General features: G+C 34.1%; 1 protein-coding gene across 1 annotated transcript; it reads right to left on the bottom strand.

Moving 5' to 3' along the window:
* Positions 1-4022: 4022 nt before the first annotated feature.
* Positions 4023-13575, bottom strand: LOC132286725 (uncharacterized). Its single transcript, XM_059789100.1, has 12 exons — positions 13258-13575; positions 11409-11525; positions 11054-11278; positions 10832-10914; positions 10626-10726; positions 9423-9546; positions 9185-9339; positions 8769-8905; positions 8512-8682; positions 8134-8358; positions 5258-5491; positions 4023-4688 (listed from the first exon to the last, which is right to left on the bottom strand). Exons 1-12 carry the CDS (start codon positions 13408-13410, stop codon positions 4551-4553), a joined length of 1863 nt encoding a protein of 620 aa, XP_059645083.1. The 5' UTR covers positions 13411-13575; the 3' UTR covers positions 4023-4550.
* Positions 13576-14174: the final 599 nt, after the last annotated feature.

The raw sequence follows: 14174 nt of genomic DNA, 5'->3' as shown, positions 1-14174 counted from the left end.
TTCTCTTTATTTCTCTTGGTTAACACCCTCAAAGAATCTCTCTTTCTCTCTCATAGTTAACCCTTTGTCTTTCGGTCAAAGAGTCTCTCCGTGGTCCACCTGCATTCCATCCTTCCTAGCTGCTGACATATTAGGTTCTCGTAAGTTATATTTCATCTATCATATCCGTGACACTATTTCATTCTATTTGAGATTTTCTTTTTTTGTTTGTTCACGTTTTTGAGCTTTGGAATAATATCATCACAAAAATTTTAAGTGTTGTTTAATTATATTTTGATTTTTTTTCTTTCCTTTTTTTTTTTTTTTTTTTTTTTTTTTTTTTTTTTTCATGTTTTTGAGCTTTAGAATAGCCTTATCTTAAAAAATTTATGTGTTCAAACTAAGAGAGAGAAAAAAGCAGATTGGTTGAGAGTTAGTTAACCAAGAGAGAAAAAACATGGAGAGAAGAGAGAGAAAAAAAGTTTGACTTGTTTCTTTAATTAATTCTCTCTCCCTAATTCCTAAAAATAAGAATTATGTGCTTTATAAGCACGAGCTTTTTAAACTTTTTGCGAGAGCACTTTCGTTACTCTAAAAATTAATACAAATAAAGCATTAGATGCATCAATAAAAAAAAAATTAAATACCTCAGGGACAAATTGTAAGAGAATTTTTATGCAATATTTCCAATATATTTGATAAATTATATAAATTGTACAAGAGTGTGCACAAAAGTGTGTCCGAAAGTGGTTTGGAATCTCACACAACATTCCCTTGCTTCAACTTTCATAGACAATTAGGGTATCATGTACCTTAAAAAAAGGGTTAGGGATCTTCTGCACATGTTACTCCAAAATAGCAAATTTTGATGAAATATTTTAGTAGTATCTTTACAATCAAAAGATAAAAAGGTAAGTACAAAGAGAATCCCATGTCTCTATCACTACATTTAAGTATATAGAACTACACTTTATTTTGTTTAATACACATTAGAAAAAGAAAACATGTGAAATTCTAAAATATTGGTTTTATCTCTAAGTTTGTCTATCTCTAATTTTCTTTTCTCTACTAATATATTTTTTATTATATATATATATATATATATATTCTTTTATGCATTCTATATTTTTCAATTACTCTATATATGTTTGGGTATATCTTTCAAATTTAACCTTAATTAGAAAATAATAAATCAGAAAGAGATCACTCACTCATGGTAAAAAATTGTAATTTCTAATTTTGATTATTTACAGATTTAATAGAAATGGTCTCCCAAATGATATACGGATGAGAGTTTGGATGCTATAATAGTAAGTTTTGCTATTTTTTTTCTCTTTCATATATTAATATATTTTCTATATTAAAAAAATTACTTTTAAAAAACACAAAGTAGCCAAATAAGCAGCCACCTAATTCAAGATAAAATCACAAATAAAAATTCGTGAAGTAAGCATTTTTCTATAAAATAGAAGATGTTAATATCTTTTTAGTTATTGTCACATCATCCGGATTAAATCTTAAATTTTAATTCAATACCTATTTCTCATTAATGTTTATTATTATTATTATTAATTTTTTTAATAGTAAATATTGTATTCATGGGGTTGACAAAATCCATCTCCTTTCCATTCATGGCGTCCACTATAGTAAGCGGTAAGCTATACTCAGTGAAGTATGGATCCCATGAACTTTTATTTTTGTTTTTTCTTATGTGTCACAATACGGAAAAAGACACGCAACAAGATCAGTTTGGGACCAAATATATATATATATATATATATATATATACATAGAGAGAGAGAGTCACAATCTCTTGATTACTGGTGAGCAAGAGTATTTATCCATATTTTGTATGAAAAAATATTATTTTTGACGACAATAATATATCGACAAAAAACCAACTCCACATGGCAACAAATTATTTGCCCACAACACTTTCTCCCATCCTCTGCTCACAACCCTTCCCTCTGACTCCTCTGCAAAATCCTCCCATCTCTTTCTTCACGTGGTTTCCGGCAACGGCAGTGGACTGAAACGGCGCTATTGAACTTCGACCAAGTAGTCCGGCATAGGCAAGGAGGAATTGCACCGGCGACTCAAGGGCGCAGTTCCGACGTCGAAATGGTGTGACTGAACTGTAGCAAGAACGAACGGGGGTGACGGGCTGTTGTTACCCGCGGGCAGCGACTACTCAACTTTGGCAACAGTTTCGTTAATTCCAAAAACTCTTGTGATATCGTCGGATCCCAACCTGAAATTTTTCGACCAGAAATCGCTTCGGATCCGTGGCTGATATCATGATTCCGTCAATCTACTCCGCTCTGGGTGAATCTTGGTGAAAAATAATAGAAGCTGGTAGGAAAAAAAAACAAAGAAAAGAACATAAGTGATTTTATTGGGCCATAGAGTCATCCACGTAGGAGTTAATTTTTGTCTGTTGTTTCCTAGTTAGGTGGAATAGAAACACTCTTTTGTACGTGCACAGTTAGATTTAATGGTCACATTTCAAATTCACTATTTTTCCTTCATTTTACTAAAAACTACCATGTATCCATTTTAGTTTTCAAATTTATGATTATCAATACCATTCAATTTAATTATTAAAGCAAAATATTTTTTTTTTGGGGTGCAATCCCAACATATCATTGAACACATGTAAAAGAATTTCAGACCATGAATTCAAAAATTGATTTTAAAAAAAATATATGAAAAGAGGAGTAGATTAACAAATAATTCCTATGAGAGAGATAACTGATTGCGGCAGACCAACTAAATGTCAAAGTATAAAGATGTTATTAAATTAACAAAGCACGAAAAAATGACAAAAAAAAAAAAAAAAAACCACGAAGAAGGAAAAAGAATTAATCTAAGAATTCCATCTTCTGGACATGGCAGTACGGGATTCCTAATATTGATTTTTATTGCAAGAGACTTTGAGGGTATAATTTTATGATTATTATTATTATTTTTTTTTGAGAGAGAGACGTGAAGAGAGCCGTTTTTTTCAGTGTAGATAATTTTTTTTACTTATCAATAAATAAGAGATCAGAACTCTCTCTCTGTATATATATTATGTTCAAAGTTGCATAACACAACGAAGATAAAGTAAAGTATAAATGAGACACTATATGGCATTCATTCCACGTGGCATGGATTCCTTGGCATGGATTCCTTGTTAAAATCCTGCCAAAACAACAAACCATTTGTTTATGGATTGTGGTTGTGCTAAGTTGAGGCCCTAACTGCATCAATTCCTTATCCATCTCTTTGTTTTATAGTAATCGCTTAACAGATTTTAAGTTGCTATTTAAAATACTTGGGGATGCTGCCAAAGGCTAAAACCATGCTTCTGGGACCTACATGCTAAGAAATTCCCCTAATATATATATATATATATATATATATATATATATATATAGCTGAATGTTCTTATTAATATCTTCTTCCTTGTGACTTTAACCCAAGAATTTGGTTCCTGTTCCTGATTGTAGCTTTTTAAACCAGACCATATAAAAAAAGAAAATAAAGTCTGGCTTAGTTTGCAACTGTTCAAATAATTTTTTATTTTAAAATTTAAAAAAAATTAAAAACTGCCTTTTGGTTCTACCTTGATCTGTTTTTAGAAAAAAAGTTATTAAAAAATTGAGTTCCAATAGTGTGAAAACAAAAAAAAAAAAAAACACTGGATGTTGAGGGTTCCAATAGTGAATTTTTGTTCTCGGTGTTTTTCTTCAAGTAAATAAAATATTTTTGAGAAAATAGTTTTTTGAATTCCCTATTTTATTAACTATTCATTATATACACTCCCGTTTTATGTACCTTGCATATATCCAACCACTCCTCACTCGTATTTTACCAAGAAGGAGCATTTGGCCCACGCACAACTCAAAGTGGCTTCCACATAGAGAGCATGCACTAAATTTGGTGGTATTGTAGAGGGCAATTTCACTTTGTCATATCTTAGTGTGAATAAATTTCTTGTAGGTAAGAGATCAAATTGGATTACATTCAGTACATCTTTGCAAAAGCTGTGCCATGAAATTCTCGTTCTTTTCCACTCTACATATATTAAGGAAAGGCTAACCCAGTGCCCATAATTTGTAAAATTATTAAGGGCCTTATGAGTAATATCTTCTCTGACTTCTAAAGTGGATGGTGAATCCTCAAAATAGCTAGTGTGTAAGTGTTTTTGCTAATGAAAAAAAAAAAAAATGATAATAATAATAAGATAACATTACAAGTAAAATTTTCATTTTGCATTTACTGAGATAACATTACAAGTAAAATTTTCATTGTATTCTATGCCCTTGTTTTTGAACAACATTGCCCAGTCTATGTTATATAACTATTGATCAATGGGCATTCGTCTGGATGGCATGATCAAATTGAATGTCCGAGACCTGCTAGGAGTAATATGTAAGTGTGTGTGTGTTTGCTTGAACTTTCTAGAGGAAAAAAAAGAAAAAAGAGGTCATATAACTATTGTAGACGTGCATACCACAAAGTCATTTCAATGGTGAAACCGATATGGCACCAATGCACAAAACAATGAAGATGCATGTCCAAAGCCTCTAACCGCACAATTGTCTGGGAGGAACAGTGGCTTTGGGTGGATTTGGGATCGAGTCGTTTGGCCCAAGATCGTCGATTGGCGGTCGCTGTTTGTGATGATCTGTGACTGATTGATAAGCTATGGCCAATGCTAAAGCCTGCACATGAAATAATGAAAGATCAGTACAAAGAAAAATTACTTCCAACTCTAGCAAATAAAACCACTTAGTTCATTATTTCCAGAAATTAAATAGTTGGCTTACAATATAGACAAACATATCAAATATATAGCATCTCATAGATAGAACAATTCATGCATGGTATAGCACCCATTGAACATTTCTCATAGTCTATGTTACTTGTACTCGAGTATGTTTGTCGGGTATGTATTGACATGTTAGATGTGTCAAATTCTCAAATAGAACACATAGACATTGCTAGATATTCATATTATTTAATTTTTTTATTTTACTTTTTAGAGTAAAATAATATCTTTATGTTACATAGTGTTTAATATCGGACATGTATCTCATACTCTTTCTTTGTGTTCGACATGGATTCTTCACTTACTTTTGAAGAGTCCATGTAACATAGCTCATAGTATAGTCAAACTCATACATGGAACCATTGAGGTCTAGAAAAAATGATAATGCAGTGTATTAATTGCTCTTTGTATCCCTTTTAGAAGATAACAGAACATACAGATTTTGAAACGTAGGGAGCTTACAATGTGATCATGTTGAGGAGGAGCATAAATCCCTGTGGCGACGGTTGTCCTTCGTCGAGTATCACTTGAAGGTGGGTTCGATATTTTAGTAAATCCTGTAGGAACAACCATTACAGGCATGCCCACAAGATTGCCCATGCAAACTCTCTCCCAGTCAGTTGCATTGCCAACAAACGCGTCCACTGTGAAACTCTCTCTTACTTCCCGAATTAATTTTCCTCGTGCTCTTTGTGCCTGTGGATAATAATTCGTTGTTAATATTCAATAAATAACTCGAAATAAATAAGAAAAATGGTCTACTTTATGTAGTCATTGACTCATACTAAACAAAGATTTCTGCAGTAGTTCATATTGTGGTCCTCATTCCATCACTTCTTGTGGTGGCCACTCTTGTCTCCCTTTAAATGCATCGACTCTAAAGTGAAATTTTGCCTTAAAATGAGTTACTTGGATTCTTATAATTTTAAAGGTTCAAAAATATATATATATTTTGGTTATAGATGTGAAGACAGCCAAGGACAGCCAGACAATGATGCGATCACCACACTGAATATTTTTTTTTTTGTAATAGTTCATTAAATGCACATTTGAGTCTCGCATGAAGTCCAACAACCAATTAATCCATACCCATCTGACCTCCAACAAACTTCAGTTATAGAAATACTATTTAATACTTATGTCTCTGGCTAATGTAGCGGGCATGGTTTTTACGACTACATATTCACACGAATTCTGCTGCTTTTACCAGCTTATGTCTAGCCAACAAATTGTAGTATCACAACGTTAATTCAACCAACTTAAGAAAAAGAGGAACGGCAGTATGAACATGTTGATACTACAATAATTATGAAAATATGTCAAGTTAAAGAGTGTTCTATAAGTACCAACGGGGCCAGTGGCCTAGCGGTATCAGCGTCTTACCTCCCAAAAGAAGGTCAGGAGTTCAAGTCTCACAAGAGACAAGTGTGTGTGAGTACCAACTAGGGAAAAAAAAAAAAAAGAGTGTTCTATAAGTATCGTATAATTGTTTGTAAAAAATAAGATTGCAGATGCGTGTATCCGACATGTATTCAGAACTATAACTATCAAATACAAATACGAATAAACAAAGTTTTTATTAGACTTGGATCAGAATCCAGAAACATTGAAGTTTCCATGACACTTCACTATAAATGACTGCCTCACAAGTCAGACTCCCTACCTTCAAGGCACTTGATGAAATGAGTTTCTAGACTGTAATTCGTTTCGCATGTTAGTCTTATCATTACTTGTTAAGAAATTCTGTTTCAGAATCCCAGATTCATCAGATAATTGACGTTGAATAACTTATCTACTATGGAAACAAGCACCATAATTCTGGACATGCATTTTTCATATAGGAACTCTCTAACCATAAAGAGATCGAGCCCACTGGCAATCTTAACCTCTCTGCTTGCATACAATGGATTATACTAACCAAGCAATCATCAACTGCAGCTCCTTCTCTATTTACCAATGTTCACATACATCATCATCATCCTTGGCTTTATCCCGTACAAACGGGGTAGGCCATATGGATTCTCTCTCCACTCTTTTCTATCATAAGCCATATCTCCTACCAGACTTTAATTTTTTTAAATCATTCCTTATCACTTCATTCCAAATTAGTTTAGGTCAACCTCTTTGTCTCTCTTTTTTTTTTTTCTTAGTTGGCACTCACACACACATGCCTCCATGGAGGCTCGAACCCCTGACCTCCCTTTGGGAAGTAGGGGCTTAGTACCAGTAGGCCACTGGCCTATTGGTGACCTCTTTGTCTCTTACCTTCTATGCAAATCAATCTTCCTCTCCTCACACGTGCAATACAAAACTATATATACTTTCAAGAAAGGACCATCGATTAATCCTTTACTATATATACTAGAACTGGTCATCAAATCAAAAAATGTCTTCAACAACTAGACACGAGACCTTGAATTACAAGAACATCATTGAAGCCCTCAAAGCCTTGAATAAAGCATTGAAAGATGACATTTAACACAAAAGATGGTCTTTTCCTTTACGACCCCTTGAACAAAATAAAGACTTGTGAGCATTTGGAAAAGCAGATGAGTAAGATGTAACATTCACTAAGGGCCTGTTTGGCAACCACAATTGCTTTGTGCTTTTATTTTAATGCGAAACAGAAGCAATGTTTCCGCTTTAGAGTGTGTTCAACATTGTTTCGAAACTTGTTTGGTAACGTAAATTTGCTGCAAGATTTTTTAAAGTAAAAACATGAGAGCATGTTTGGTAAAAAGTGTTGCAAGTTTAAAAATTTGAATGGCTAGTTAAAAATGTTAATTTAGAATTTTATTATTATTTTTTTTAACAGTGTTTTGCTACCGTGCGGAAGCAAACAAAAGCATCATTTTGATGCTTCTGATTTTGGCCTCAATTTTGGAAGCACTTCGGTATTATTCAAATGACATCAAACGTTACCAAACATGCTTCGTGCTTTTGCTTTGCTACAGTACACTAGCGAAAGCAAAAAACACAAAGCAAAAGCATTAGCCAAACAGACCCTAATTTTTTAAGGTAATATATACTTTTTATGCACCAAATGATAAAAAGCCAATATACCTAAATTACTGTAATGATTTTAGCAGCCACTGGCAGTAAGTCTTTATAGGGTGACATAAAGCAGTCCTCTACAGATCCTACTCATATAAGACAGAGGAACTCTATAGCGACTCTCCCTACATCACAAAATAAGTTCATTAATGGTTTACTTTCTTCAACTCATCAGAGAACTCAAGACTTCATGTGTTTCTTTTTGTATATCAATATTTGCAAACTATTTTTTTTTTTTTAATTGCAAGCTCCCATTCGACCATTAGTAACAAGATTGAACATACCTGAACATAGTCTACAGCTGGGATTACACGTGCACGGCGAAGTTCGAGTGGCCATTGATCTTGAGCTTCATAATCATCATCCTTCCTAGAGCGTTGCCATTCATCAAAGTGAGCTAACATATCCACATCCATTGTGAAATTTAAGATACCTTGAACCGAGTCGACAGTGTAATTCAGTTTAAAAGGAACCATCTTGACACCCTTCGATTGAAGCACATCGACAACCTGGCATTTTCATCACAAGGTTGCTAAATTTTTGCATTATATAATCAGTTTTGTTGGTTATTTAAAACCATAATCTGGCTTAATTAAGGCCCGAGTCTTGCTAAGTTTTTGGAAATTAAACATAAAATTTAGACACTTTGTATGCTCATATACCTCCATCTCAGCATCCTCAAGATATCCAACAGTTAGCTTTGTGATGTCAACTGAAAATGGGTCACCAAGGGAAATTTCTCTGGAAGAAAGGTGATCGGGATCTTTTCCCCGAATTGCATCAAGAACGATTGTGCAATCTGCAGCACTTCTACAGAAAGGGCCAAGCTTATCCTGTTAAACAGGTACAATTTAAATTTCTCAGTTACTACAACTAAAAAGGAAAACTGTGACATGTAAGATAAAAATGTCTGTTATACCAAGCTCTCGGATATGCTCATCACACCGGTTCGACCAACAGTACCAAAAGTCGGGCGCAAAGTAGTCACGCCACAACGAGCAGCAGGAAAGGTCACGGAGCCAGCTGTTTCTGAACCAATGGCAAATGGAACCATACCTGTGATGAAGGAAACATTTTTTAGTAGAAAGTTTGTGCAAGTTCCATCTAGATTTGGTCAACAGCCAATTCAACCTACTCTTATAATAATTCGAGTAACAATGATTAGGAAAAAAGAATTTTTTTTTTTTAATTTTTAAATTTTGTTCCTTCTACATCTTTTTAGATGTAAATAAATGCCCACTATGACGTAAAAGCACTCTGACATGAAAGGGAAAAAAAAAGAAAATGACATGAAAGGAAATGAAAATGTAAGACTCAACATAAACTCGAAAATACCTGCTGAGGTGCAGGCAGCGGGACCAGCTGATGAACCGGTCGAGAATTCCTCAATATTCCATGGGTTTCTCGTCCTACCCCCAAACCAGATGTCATCATATGCCAATGATCCTGAAACAAGCTTTGCAACAAGAACTGCCCCAGCAGACTTCAACCTGTATCGAGTTGTCACAAACTACAAAAGCTCAATATCACTTACTTTCCGAAAGTAGTCTCCAGATTGCAAATTGATTAATACCTCTTATAAACCCAAGCTTCAAAGTTAAGAACTTGATCTTTGAATGTTCTTGAACCCCATGTTGTTTTGTATCCTGGAACTGCAATTATATCCTTCAATCCGTAAGGTATCCCATGGAGAGGACCTACAATGCAAGTTAATTTTTAGTTCTGAAATCAACCAAATAATAAACAAGAGAACGGTATAAAAGAAATTATATAAAGTGAGTCTTCGGTATTCTGGTGTCCTAGGCGTAGAGGAACCACACCAATCTATCCCGAACTTGGTGGTTAAACTCTACTGCGGTGACGATACTGTAGGGGAGGTCCTGCGGAAAAATAGCTCGACGCCAGGATGATAAAAAGCTTAACACCTCTCATTCTTATTACTTTTTCAATATGAAAAAGAAAAAATTCAAAATGAAAAAGGTCGTCTTATTCAAAACCCCAATTATGACATCCCTTCTCTCCCACTTCACACCTCGGAACGCACCGTTCTTATAGAAAGAAAAGCGCTTTCACATCTTCTTAACCCGAAATGGCTGGGGAGAGGAAAGGTTCCTTTTTCTAAGGACAAATATTTTCTATGTAGCTATTTAGTATTGCCTAAAAATCATAACAATACCTACAAATGACAAAAAAGTGGACAATCTCTCAAAAAGGAATGCTCTGAAGTTAAAAATTATTGTTGTCTAAAAACTCAAAATAACTGATTGTCTTCGATGAAGTTCCTATATTAGAACAGTTGACATTCTAACTGGTTTTCCATTTGACATAATGACATTTGCTCAGTAATCGTTCACCAATATAACATTCAAGTGGCATCTAATACTACTACTAATTTTGTACTGACTTGGGAAAATCTACAAACACTAGTTAGTGTCCAAGTGTCGGATATATCAAATCCCAAAACAGGACGTAGGACACTGTTAAATATTTACATAATTTTATTTTCTAGAGTAAAATAGCATTTTATTGTAACATAGTGTCCAAAATAAGCATTTAACTTGTGTCGAAGCAATAATAAAATAAAATTTAATTATTGGATATGCTTTTTAGGTGCATATCTAACAAAATGTTTTGGACACATATCCTTTACCCCGTAGACCTAATGTCATGCATCCGACATACTTCATGTACTTTTGTAGAGTCCTTATAACATAGCTTTCCACTATGCTTAAAAACAGAACTGCTCTGAAATTAAGATGATGGTAAACGTCTTTACCTAAATATACTCCTTGAGCAAGTAATCGATCCGCCTCTTTTGCTTGCTTGTATGCTAGTTCTTCTGTATAAGTGACAACAGATTCAAGAACAGGATTGTATCTGTGGCATTATTACAATGAATCGTTATAAATTTGAAAACTAGAAAGACATAAATTAATCTCCTAAGCACAGCTTCAATAAGTGATTATTTTGCACACTTTTTACCTCTTCAATCTCTTCAGAAAAATCCCAGTAAGTTCCTCCGACGTGATTTGTTTTGTCTTAATGAGTTGCCCCAACTCAAGAACCTGGTGACAACCCCCAAACTCATTTGTAAAATATATATGCATGTGTATATATATATATATATATATATATATATATATATGAACGGTCATTGCATTCGATTGAAATCAATCCAAATTTATTATAGCAGCATGAACTTACACTCATAAAGGCAATGTCTTCTTCACTTTTCGGCCTCTGTACCCTAGAGAGAGAAGGATAACTGAACCGTTTTCTCTTGTGATGTGTTTCATCATTGCTCCACTCAGGGTTGAAAACCAAACAAGATGGATTGTGTAATCCTCCATTAACCGAAGCAACAGACTTCCGATTGGCTGTGATTATAGGAATATTGAACTCTTTTGCAGCCTTCTCAATCTCCAGTATCTAAAGTAATCGAACAAAATAAACCCCCAAAATCATTTGAGTTAAACCATAGTTTTGATAGGATGATTCTGAGCATGTTAAATAATAATAAGTTTCCTAACTCCTCAACTAGTCAAGTGAAGTAAATTACCTTACTATCATTGAAGAAGTTCGCGTCAAGTAACTTAAACGCACTTTTAAATAGTGAAACATGACACTTCTTTTCCGAGCATTCACTGTTGTTCTTAGATTCGAACTTCCCACTGTCCTGATCAAAGAATGCAAGAGGTCAGTTGAAAAGTTTGTGATACCAAAGAAATGGACTAGCTTTACTCTATCCTGGATTTCGACGGATTTTATCTAGACGCAATGGTCCGGGAATGAACTGAAACTCTCTTAGACAACATTTTTCAGATTTTTTTATATGCACCCACCTGTTTTACAAATGTTAGGTACTTAAAACGAAAATTTCCAACATATGAAATGAAACTAATGAGGGCCAAAAGTTTAATATTGGAGGTGCATTTTTTATTAGTTATAAGCATCTTTTGAACTTAACAACCATTATCCCAATGAAGATAATTGTAGAAACACTGTCTTAAATTCAAAACCATGCCATGAAAATCTATCTGGAAATCTCTACAAAAGTAACTATGAAAACGTACACACACAACCAATGGGTATTAGCCCACATGGTATAATTTCTCCTCCCCAAAGGGGTGGTCGAGTGTATGAGCCTTACTAGGGCAATATTGTGGGTGTGTGAGCGTTTGTTTGAACTTTGAAAAAGAAAATAAACACACACACACAACCAATGGGCACTAACCCAGATGGTATAATATCTCCTTTCCAAAGGGAAGGTCGAGTGTTTGAGCCCTACTACGGCAATATTGCGGTGCGTGAGAGTTTGTTTGAACTTTGGAAAAGAAAAAAAACAACCACACACACACAACCAATGGGCATTAGCTCAGATGGTATAATCTCTCATTCCCAAAGGGGAGGTTGAGTGTTTGAGCCATACTAGGGCAATATTGCGGGTGTGTGAGCATTTGTTTGAACTTCTGAAAAGAAAACACACACACCACTCACTAAGATGAAACCGGTTAACATTTGAATAAATATATTACTTAATTAGAATAACATTTCATACACACATATATACTTGTATCAAATTATTTGTGGGGTTTTAACAATGTAAGCCAGAGTTTCCAACTTCTATTTGAGACAATTTACAGGAATACACAAAATTATAGAATAAGAGTATATAAATGAACAAGTCATTAAAACACACACACACAAAGGGTATAAGAGAAGTTTACTACCAATTAACATAGATTCCAAAGAAAAAAACTTTATTTCATGCATTGTATAATATTTCAGAAAAATCAGAACAATAAAGCAAGAATGGGAAATCCCAGATGTGATATATATGAATACACTGCCACAAGTGTTTGGCATATAAAATTGAATCAAGGTTGCAAATTTCCTTGGACTATATTCATTAGTATACTTCTAGTTTTGACAGGAAATCAGAAATTTCAATTTCAATTTTATTTTGTTTTATTTTTTATTATTCCAATTTTAAAAACTCTGTAGTTATGTGAATAGAACCTCAAATAATTGGTTGCCAATTTTACAATGACAAAAAGGAGTAAGATTTGAAATGGGTCAATATTTGAAAAACGAGATAGTAAGTTAATTAGAACAACATTTCACACACACACATAATTGGGTCGAAATGTAAATGGGGTTTTGACAATGTGTAAGCCAGACTTTTCAACTTGCCACTTAGTCAACTGACACCATTAGACAAAATTCTAAAGAAGACAAACCCCCCAAAAAAAAAACAAAAAATTGAATAAGATATGAGAAGGAAAGATAAAAAATAATCAAGAAAAAACAGAATTTCATCTAAGAATTACATCCAGGAATGAATGTACATGTGTGAAATTAGAAAGAGATACAATATGCGCATATATATATCTAGAGAGAGAGAGCACCATATTTTTGAGAAGACGGTGAGAGGGTGGTGAGGTTGGGAAAGTGGTGGTTTGAGCAACGGTAGAAGGCAGGAGTGCAGAGATGGTGGTGATGAATAGGCTCACACATAGCAACGAACGTGTCCATGGAGGTGGCTCTGGTGGAGGACACATGTTCAGCCACTTGTTACCACGTTGCACAAGTTCTCTTCCACTGCTCTGCAGGACTAAGTTCCTGTGTGACCGCGTGTGTCCAACAATGACTCAAAATTGTCCTAATATAAGAGTATATATATATATATAACTGTATATGTGTGTATTATATAGAGAGAGAGTTTTGTTGTGTTGTGTCCCAAGTATTGAAAGACTTTTGATTTGAGTTTGACTATGATATCGCGCCGGCCAGGACGATGGATAATTCGATAAATTTCACCTACACCCCTAACCTTTGCTAATATTTCTACTTATACTTTTTTAAGTTTAATAATTTCACGTAAAATCTTGTCAGGCCTTATTAGCATAAATATGTAATACTCCTAACTTGTACCGCCCTTCTCAATAAGTCTCGAATTTGCTGCCACTCTCCCTTCTGCTTCATGTGACTTACTATTTAAAAAAAGAAAAAAGCAAAAAATATAATTTTATTGTTTTGCTTATAAATTATATATTAAAATTTATAATTTAAATGAAAAGACTTAAACATTTTTTATTTTTCTCTCTCTACACATATACACGATTTTAAAAAAAAAAACCCACATATAAGACCCGACTACTGTTCACCTAGGAAAAAAACCTAGTCTGCCCTTTTATTTTTTTTACTGCCCAACGTCACCGTTTCTCTATCTTCTTATTTTTTTTTTTTTTTTTTTTTTTCTTTTGTTTTTTGCCCTTTCTTCTCCATTATTGCCGGCAGCATCTTATGCCGACGGCGAAGAATC

Source organism: Cornus florida, unplaced genomic scaffold (assembly GCF_030987335.1).
Source record: "Cornus florida cultivar Cherokee Brave unplaced genomic scaffold, ASM3098733v1 CherokeeBrave_3.0.0_Hap2_Chr11, whole genome shotgun sequence".
Classification (NCBI taxonomy): domain Eukaryota; kingdom Viridiplantae; phylum Streptophyta; class Magnoliopsida; order Cornales; family Cornaceae; genus Cornus; species Cornus florida.
This window is presented reverse-complemented; position numbering and strand designations above follow the sequence as displayed.